Source organism: Octodon degus, unplaced genomic scaffold (genome assembly GCF_000260255.1).
Source record: "Octodon degus isolate 3935 unplaced genomic scaffold, OctDeg1.0 scaffold00008, whole genome shotgun sequence".
NCBI classification, from domain to species: domain Eukaryota; kingdom Metazoa; phylum Chordata; class Mammalia; order Rodentia; family Octodontidae; genus Octodon; species Octodon degus.
The window spans coordinates 15621203-15630125 of NW_004524584.1; the positions used below are offsets into that span (position 1 = coordinate 15621203).

Consider the following 8923-nt stretch of genomic DNA (forward strand, 5'->3'; position numbering starts at 1 on the left):
AGCTCAGCCCATCAGGGGGTGGGGCTGGCTGGCATGTGGTGCTGGGGGATTGAACCGCGGTCCCTGATGCTTTGCTAAGCTTGTTCTAAGTAGGTGCTTTTAGACCACTGAGCCATCTCTCCAGCCCCCCATGATCTGATTCTATAGAGTTGGGCCCTTTGCACTGTGCCTCTTTGCACTGAGGCGTCTCAGGCCTTTCAGTCTGATCCCTCAGACCAGGGTTCCCTTCAGACATTACCCCTTTCAGTGCAGAGCCATACTTCTGGTCAGATGCTCCATGATAGGGGCTTCCCCTCAGCACCCTTAGGTCAGCACCTTCCCCTCAAATTCCCCAGGCAAGGATTTCTCCTTAGACTTTCCAAGTCAGGGCCACATCCAACTCAGGTCACTAGACCTCAGCTTCTACTTACCTGGGACAGGAACTTCCCAGAGTGTCGGTGTGTGAGGCGGATGTAGGCAAGGACAGGCAGAGGATGTGGGTACCCAGCAAGGGCCACACGGAAGGCCTCCTCCAGGCGGTGTTGCACAAAGGTCTGGCGGTAGGCAGGTGGCAGCTTAGGTGGAAGGTAGATGCTGGGAAAGAGAGCACTGGAGGCAGCCCAGAGCCAATGCAGTTGAGTGTTGCGGGCCAGGGTGGCTTCATGGCAGCGACCCGTGTAGTTGGAAGTCATATGGTGCCAACCATTGCCACAGGCTGGGTATCGATAGAAACCCCAGAGCCCATAGGGCCGCAGTGCGTGGCCCAGCTGTAGGGTGCTCTCCATCAGTGCACGGGCTGCATGCTCAAAGTCTGTATGGGCTTTGTGGAGCTGCTCCAGAGGATCTAGGTTAGGGAACATATGCTGTGCCCAAGCCCAGGAGGCTGCCTTGTAAGCTTTACGGCGGCCCCAGTTTCCAGCCCAGAGTGGACACCACTCCTCCCAGTCCAGCACTGCCAGGCCAGCAAACCTCGGTTCTAAGCTCTGGTGGATCTGGTGGGCAGCCTGTGCCAGATGGCGATCTAGGGACACAGCCTGGGGGATACCCCCATTGTGAACTGTGCCCCTGGGCCCAAGGTAGGGATAGAGGCCAAACTGGTTCTTGTAAAAGATGGTAACATTTTGGCCTCGGAAGTGCTGGCCATGGTTGGCTATGATGCCCAGAGCACTGAGTGGTAAGGGCACCCCAAAACGAGCCTTGCAGCGTGCTGAAGGTACATTCCACAGCACAGAGAAGGGTCGTTCAGGATCCTGCAGCAAAGACTGGCCACACCCCAGGCATAGGGCCACCCCCAGCACCAGGGCTGGGCCTTGCTGCACGATCATGCCTCTGAGATGGAAACCTGTAGGAGAGAGGGAATAAACTTGAGTCCATGGCCATACCTTCTATAGAGCAGGGAATGCTCCCCCAGCTCCTCCCCACAAGGATAAGGGGTGGAGAAAACATAGCATCCAAAGAGTCCCATAGATCTCCAGAGCAGCCATATGCCAAACTGGTATTGGCAGCTCTTCTCCATGATTTTATATCTCTTCAAACACCAGTGTTTTTGAAACATCTTCATTCACAATGGTCACAAGTCCCTTTTCCTCTGCCACCCTGTTCCCTACTCCAAGAACACTAAGCTCTCACCTCGTTTGCCTGGTTTAATTCCTACTCAGCACTTGGGTGTCTGCTGTGACATCACCTCCTATAGGCGATTTCCTAGATCCTTAGGGGGAGTGAGGGCATTCGAGCTCCTCTGTACCTCCTTATTTCAACATAGACCCTGCCACTGAATGATGGTCTGTCCTCTTGGATAGGTACCCAAAATGTCTGTAATTCTCCACTGCTTATGCCCTGTCCAGGGCCTGACATACATAAAGTACTCAGTAAATGGTAATAAGTGAACAGGGAAAGGACCCACTCTTGAGCTTAGCAGGGTGAGACAGAAGACAGGTGTCACTCCATCAAAGATCAAAGGGCCCAAGACCAAACTGGACCTGGGGGCTTCTGAAGGGATGGGAATCTAAGAAGTGTGTGTGTGTGTGGGGGGGTCAACAAATAAATTGTCAAAGCCACACCCAACAGAAGCCTTTATTCAGCCATACTAATGGCTCTGAGTCAGAACTACAGAACCATCTCCTGGCCCCAGTAGTAACCAGGAAACATGCTTCCCCAGGGGCTAGGGATTGAGGTATGGCCACTGAGCAGTTGAGTGACCCAGAACAGTGCCTTGTCTCAATCTTCAGATGTCTTTTTCCATCCAGAATATGGGGCATCCCCTCAGGTCTTGGTATTGTGTCTCCAGCAGGTTTTGTGGAAGGGACCCTGCTGGAGGTGGAGGTAAAGTGTTCAAAGGCTGAGGCAGGGGAGGGGGGGGTGGCAATGGGGGTCCCTTGGGGCTACTTGGGGCAGCTTGGGTAGTCAGGTTAGAAACCATGCAGGGAGGGCGGGGAATGGAAGCTCTAGGAAAGGCACGGAGCAGGCTGGTGGGCAGTCGTTTGCTGCTGAAGACCAGGCCTTGCACAGGCTCTCCTAGACGGTAGCCCAGGTGGGCATAGAAATACAGCTGATCATGAGTGGTGAGGTGCAGTTTGCGAAAGCCTCGGGCCCGAGCAAAATCCTCCAGGCCCTCCATGAGACGGCGGCCAAAGCCACGGCCCCTCAGGGCCCGGGCCACCACCACTGTCTCTACTAAGAGGCTCTGGGGCCGGTCTAGCACCCGTGACAGGCGAGCATGGCCCACCACAATGGGGGCTGTGTCAGAAGTGGGGTGAGGGCTCAGAAGCAACAGGCATAGGGGGAAGGTATCTGAGGACTGGCCCAGGGAGTGTAGGCGGGAGGCACGGCTGCGGGGCCACTGGTCATTGATGAGGTCGGCACAAGCATCCATAAGCTCAGGTCTGCAGTGCACAGGCTCCAAGGTCAACTCAGCCAGACTGGGAGCTGGGGTCTCCTTTGACTGATGTTTGGGATCCAGGGTAAGCTCAGCTGGACCAGGCCTGAAGTTCATCTCTGGATGGCATGTGGACTCCAGGGTCAGTTCAGCTAGCCTGAGGCTCAGGATCAGCTCTGGTTGGTGTGTGGGGTCCAGGGTTAGCGTGGTCAAGTTGAATCCCAGGGCCACTTCTGGCTGGTATACAAGATCCAGAGTCAGTTTAGCCAGGCTCGTACTCAGCATCAGCTCCATCCAGTGTGCAGGGTCTAGAGTAGGGATCAGCTTGATTGAGCTCCAGAGCTCCGAGTAACCTCTTGCCTACACATACGATCCAGGCTCAGCTGAGCCAGGCTGGGAGCCAAGGACACCTCCTATTAGGTTGCAGATGGCTCAGTGTCAGGCTGGAAACTAAGGCCAAAGTTTCCTGGCAGTGGCATCTTCTTAGACTACACCTGCTGTCTTCCTGTGGTAACAGCTATACTTGGTTGTGCCATGAGGGCAGGAGAGGGACAGGGAAATACTGACAATTGAAAGGGGAGCCATGCAGTTGCATACGGAACTCAATAATTTTGGGAAACACACTAACCTTATGGTATAGGTGGCCTGGAAAAGACTCATCCCCTACACCTGAGGACTCAGAAAGCAGGGTGGATGGATCCAAGTATCGTGCCCTACACTGAAGGAAGGCTGAGGGTGATGGTGAGGGCTGACGATTGGGGCAGAGCTCAGGATCCTAACCCCTATCTCATCCCTAGAATCTCACTCTCCCAGAACATCCTATCCAGCTCACTTGTTGATAGTCTTTTTCTAGCAGTCCTTTGACAGAAGGTGCAAACCATACACTGTGCTTCATGCTTACACCCCCAAGGTTCTCTTCAGAGGAAATACTGTCCTCAGGAGTTCTTGTCCCTTCCTTCTCCCTCCATGCCAGCTCTCCTCCATCTCCAGCCTTTCCAACAACCTGGGGCATATCAATTGCCCAGTTAATCCTGGGGCCCCACCCACCCACCCATCAGCCTCAGATTTCCCTCCCTCCACTGCATTCTCTTCTTGGGGTACACAGTCCATGGACCCCTCTCCAACTCTACATAGCTTAGGACACTTAGTGCATGGGCCCAACTGTCCCCCAAAGATGGGACCCTAGCGCAGGGCCTGGCCTACAGCTGCACAGAACGTTACTTCTGCAGGCCTAGTTCCTTTTGGGCTAAGTTTCCCAAGATGAAGACCACAGCTTCCTTCCTATACCCACATAGGTATCTACCAACGGTCATCATGTTGGAGGCCCAGAACTTTTGTGTCCAAACCTTATTGCCTGCAGACCTTATTCCAGGTCCTGTTGGTAGGAGGTTCCACAATAGGAAGACTCCATTGCTTGCATTGGGTTGGCAACTTGACCTCATCCCTTTACTCACCTGCTCCGGAGAGTGCCTCCTGGCTTTCCTTCCCCAACTCTTTAATCTTGGGGACAACTCAGCAACTCTAGTCAGCGACAGGCACCCCCTTCCCCTCCTGCCACATCCCTCTTACAAGGCTCTAAGCTCCTCACCTGCCTTCGCTGCCTCAGCTGCAGCAGCACCCCTTGGTCTGGAGGGAGGAAGCCCCAGGATCCGCCCCTAAGTCTGGAACCCACGGCTCCCCACAGCAGAACTTAACCCCTTCAGTGCTGACACTAGTTACTGTCGGAGGCGCGAAGCTCGAGTTCCTCAGGAGGGCTCCGTGTTTCCTGATGCCTCGGCTTCCCCATCCCGTTGTAGCAGTGGAGGTTTGGAGGCCGTAGCCTTCAAAAACCTGACTGTGGGTAGGTGTGCTTCAGCATGCTGGCGGCAGGGGTCGACCGACACAGAAGGGGACTGAGGGGCGGCAGGGATTCTCGGGGATAGCTGGCGCGGGGTGGAGGGGTTACGGGCCGGTAGCGCAAAGGGTGGGAGTGGTACTGACATTTCAACGCAGACTCTGGAACCTCGCGTCCTGGATCTGCCGGGCTCAGGATCTGGCTGTCTCTGCCTCGACCACCTCGGCCCGCCCGCGCTGGCCCCCAGCGGCTCGGCGGACGCACTGCAGTCCTGGAACTCTGCCAGCTAGGCAGTCCGGCCCCCCGCGGGCATCACCGTCCTGGCCTCGCCCTCGGGTCCGCGCGTCACAACACTGAACCCGCGCAGACGCAGTGGCTGGCCTGTCCTCCCGCTCTAGAGCTTGCCCGCGCTCCTCGCAACGCCTGCTCGCAACGTTGCTCCACACAGGCCCGCCTAGGGATCTCTGAGTCACTGCGCAGCTCCGCCTGGATTCGGCCCCGCTGAGGTTCAGCCCCAGCTTCCGCGAGTCACGTGTCCACAGGGCGCAGACAGCGCCTCGCTGGCTCCTCCTGACCCCAGCCCACCTCAGTCAGCTCTAGTGCTGTAGGGGCTCTGGCTCCCGCCAGCCTCCAATGGAAATCCCCCCTGAATAGGGCCGGATCAGGTGGGCCTTGCAACACGATACCCCCCCACCCCAGCTGCTTATTTTTCAAGCTGACTTGGGTGAAAGAAACAATCGAAAATTTCTTGTGTCCTTTGGATTCCCGAGCTGGCACATTCCAAGTACTCAGTAAACAGCTAAGTAAATCATAACGAATTTTATTGTCTGGATTGTGCAGAGCTGGTGCCTGTCAGCAGATTCAAGAGTACCATCAACACACAGTAGGTGTGCAAGGACTTTATTCCTGGAGCCGGACAGCTTTGGTTTGAATATTAGTTTTTCTTGCCGCGTGACCTTTCACAAAAAGTACACACCCTTGGGGCCCGGGAGATAGCTCAGTAGAATAAGCACTTGCCTGGCAAGTGGGACTGAGTTCAATCCCTGGTTCTGCCAAAAAAAAAAAAAAAAAAAAAGTACACACCCTCTCTATGGGTGTCTCAGTCTTATTGTGAAGAGTTAGCCCATTTAGCAAACTCAGCACAGGGCTTCCTGAAGTTCCAAAACTGTCTCTACAGGAACTGTCTATGACTCTGTCACATAGACTCATATGAACATGGGTTGGTAAGGTCTGCCCTGTTGCTAACTCCTTATATGGTTGTCCTGTCCATGAGTGTGCATTTATGTGCAGGGCATATTCCTATGATGGTGACTGAGTATATTCCTGACAGTGACCATGATTTGAGTAACTTATGTCTTCATTTGAGGAAGCCATGGCCAGCTCATACTACATTAGATGCTCAGTGTGTGCAGACTGGTGTGGCCAATCAATCATCACATGACTAGCTGCTCACATGATGCTCCGTGCCAACCACGGTAGCAACGACATCTGAACTTCATGGCCATCTGTGCCTGATCTTCAAGTGAGAGAGCACCTTTCAGGGTCAGGGGCTTGCCATCTGATGAGAACTGGATGGAAAAGCTGGCAGGGTTGAGGATAAGGAGAGCCTCCGGATGGCTGGGGCGGCGGGCACAGCGGCCATGGCTAGAGCACAGAGCTTGACTGCAGAGAAGAGCCCCACTAGTCACATTCAGGATGAAGGGCCCCAATGTTGTATCCATATACTCCTTGATGGCCTGGCATGATTCCTGGGTGGAAAGGGGAGTGTCAGGGATATCACAGACATGCTTGTGCCCACATAGGGCATTGAGGCACTGCCATGCTGCCAGCCAGGACTTCAGAGGTGGAAGGGTGGCCCCAGGTCATCTTGGACCTGCACTGCCCCACTCCCACCACCTGAGCTTACCTTGGAATTTGTATTCTTTGAGCTCACCCAGAACACCACTCCTGCTGCCCCCTGAGCTGCACTCTCCCCCAGGGTGTGCTCTAAGTCCTCCTGGAAAGAAAACAGTTCAACTCTGTGGGGCCTCCTTCCTCTGTGGCAAACTGCTATGATACCATGGGCTGGGATGAATAATTTATAACCTGCAACTGACCTTGCCCTAAATGCCACACAGACCAGGACTAAGTCTTTCTAACCAGTGCTGAATGGATGGATCTGTGCTTAGTGCAGGACTCGGCATAAAGTACATGCTCAATGAATGTGAGAATGACGGGATGAAGTCAACTCAAGGTTATGTAGCCTCAGTTGTCAGACCTAATGACTAACAAGGTTGGCTGATTAGATGTGTGGGGTCACAGAAAACTTACCAGGCGCAGAAGATGGTTTGTTGTGTCATAGAAGATCTGGGTGTAGGGCAGCACTGGTAGACTGGGGTCTCTGGCAGCCCTGGCCACACGGAATGCCTCAGCCACACGGTGTCGCACATATCTCCGTGTCTTCCCTGTGCCCATCAGTGCTGCAGATATGTAGATACTGGGGTAGAGGGCACGGCTCTGGTTCCACAGCCACCCTAGCTGGTCATTCTCAGTAGAGATGACTAATGGACACTTGCCTGTATAGTTAGTACTTTTAAAGTCATAATTGTAGCATTCAGGGAAGCCATAGAAGCCCCAGAGGCCACGAGGACGCAGTATCTGTCCCAGTTGGAGGGTGCCTGCCATCCAGGCCTGTGCAGCCTCCTGGAACTGGTCCCTGGCTACTGTCTTCACCTGACTGTCGGGCCAGTCAGGGTGTTGAGCCTGAGTCAGTGCTTGTGAGCGCTGCCGGTAAATATCCTTGGAGTCCCAGTTGAAGGCCCAGCGTGGGCGCCATGCTTCCCAGTCAATGACCACCAGCCCCGAGAAGTCAGGAGCAGGCATGGCAGCCTGGATGTCGTGAAATGCATAGGCCAGATGTTCGCTCAGGCTGGTGTTCTGTGGCAACCCACCAAACACGGGCTCCCCAGTGGCTGTGTAGTAGGGGTAGGTACCCAGCTTTGAGCTGTAGAAAATGGTCATGTTAGGGCCGAGAAAGGTCTGCCCAGGGTTGGCTACCACATCAAAGACACTGACGTCCACGTCCACACTGTAGCTCTCCAGGCACCGCTGGGTGTCTGCATTCCAGACTGTGATGAAGGGTTGGTTGCTTGGGGCCATGTTGAGCAAGGTCAGGAAGAGGGTACAAATTTGAAGCAGATGGGCTGTGATGATACCAGGTAGGTCTAGGGAAACCTAGCCAGGGGAGGTACAGCTGAGGGCAGGCTCTGACCCCTGCTCCGTGCAGGTGGTCCAAGCCCCTCACTTATAAATCTATCCCTGCTCTAGATTTAAACATTGACCTGCAGGGGCTGGAGAGATGGCTCAGTGGTCTAAAGCACCTACTTGAAACAAGCTTGGCAAAGCACAGGGACCATGGTTCAATCCCCCAGCACCACATGGCAGCCAGCCCCGCCCCCTGGTGGGCTGAGCTGGCCACACACACACACAATAAATAAATGTAATAAATTAAAATAAATAATAATAAAAAAAAAAACATTGACCTGCAGGGCTCAAGGAGGGCAGAGGCACAGGGTGGGGAGCACTGTCACTGCTGGGAAAGTCTGAGTTGCCTCTGGGGCCAGGGCACTACTGTTTGTCTTCTCCTCCCTAAGTTTATCCACCCCCACTTTCCTAAGGAGCAGGGCCAGGATATCTGTTCTAGGAAGAGCTGATGGGAGACCAGAAGGCCTTTCCTGTCCCTTTCACCAGAAATACTGGCAACCACTGGAAGGAAGTTTGTTTATGGAACAAGAGATCAGCCCAGCCCTCCTGTACACCAGTCCACCCCCTTATCCCTGCTGACCTTTGGATGAAAGGCCCTCATCTTCCAAATTTCTTGACCTGGGAGTGGAATTCTAGGCAGGTTCTAGCCAGATTCTGTCCCACAAACTCCCCCAGCTGCTCTAGAAACTTCTGGAGGAAGAGCTACTGTTGAAAATTTTGAGCTTGTGCACGTAGTCACAGGACTCAGTCCAGGGCCGGCCTCTGTGGGGGTGGGACGGGTTGGGCCAGAGAGGGCCCCTCCCACTGGGACAGCATTAATGCAGGGCTTTGTGGCTTGACTGGAGCTGGCAGTTGGCCTGGGTGGTGGCAGAGGCAGCTGGACAGCAGGTAGGTCTGTGACCCTGAAGTCTGGGTGCTTGAGGATCATAGTCTCAGAAAATGCACTTTCTCCAGGCTAATATAGGATGACATTGGGCTGCCCTAGGAACTCT

At 54.3% G+C, this 8923-nt stretch overlaps 3 protein-coding genes across 6 annotated transcripts in view; all 3 read right to left on the reverse strand.

Moving 5' to 3' along the window:
• The window catches only part of Hyal3 (hyaluronoglucosaminidase 3), a 6612-nt gene extending 1707 nt beyond the window's left edge, over positions 1-4905 (reverse strand). Inside the window, exons 1-2 of one of the 4 annotated variants that reach the window (XM_004625250.2) lie at positions 4835-4905; positions 411-1321 (exon numbers count right to left, since the gene is read on the reverse strand). In XM_004625250.2, coding sequence (XP_004625307.1) covers positions 411-1304 — 894 coding nt within the window. In that variant the 5' untranslated portion in view covers positions 1305-1321; positions 4835-4905. The other 3 variants (XM_023706151.1, XM_023706150.1, XM_023706148.1) reach the window with 3 other exon arrangements.
• Positions 2035-4918, reverse strand: Nat6 (N-acetyltransferase 6). The gene is made up of 2 exons (XM_004625126.3): positions 4835-4918; positions 2035-3162 (listed from the first exon to the last, which is right to left on the reverse strand). Exon 2 carries the CDS (start codon positions 3146-3148, stop codon positions 2204-2206), a length of 945 nt encoding a protein of 314 aa, XP_004625183.1. The 5' UTR covers positions 3149-3162; positions 4835-4918; the 3' UTR covers positions 2035-2203.
• Positions 4919-5498: 580 nt separating this feature from the next.
• Positions 5499-8678, reverse strand: Hyal1 (hyaluronoglucosaminidase 1). The gene is made up of 4 exons (XM_004625251.2): positions 8512-8678; positions 6999-7901; positions 6595-6684; positions 5499-6436 (listed from the first exon to the last, which is right to left on the reverse strand). Exons 1-4 carry the CDS (start codon positions 8530-8532, stop codon positions 6122-6124), a joined length of 1329 nt encoding a protein of 442 aa, XP_004625308.1. The 5' UTR covers positions 8533-8678; the 3' UTR covers positions 5499-6121.
• Positions 8679-8923: the final 245 nt, after the last annotated feature.

Bases quoted from the DNA above. Each gene is read 5' to 3' on its own strand.
- Nat6 (XM_004625126.3), bottom strand. From the start codon at position 3,148: ATGGAGCTGATGCTGAGTACGAGCCTGGCTAAACTGACTCTGGATCTT.
- Hyal1 (XM_004625251.2), bottom strand. From the start codon at position 8,532: ATGAGGGCCTTTCATCCAAAG. The intron at 7,902-8,511 runs GTCAGCAGGGAT...TCCCCTGGCTAG, and splicing joins TGAGGGCCTTTCATCCAAAG to GTTTCCCTAGACCTACCTGG. The intron at 6,685-6,998 runs GTAAGTTTTCTG...TTTTCTTTCCAG, and splicing joins CAAACCATCTTCTGCGCCTG to GAGGACTTAGAGCACACCCT.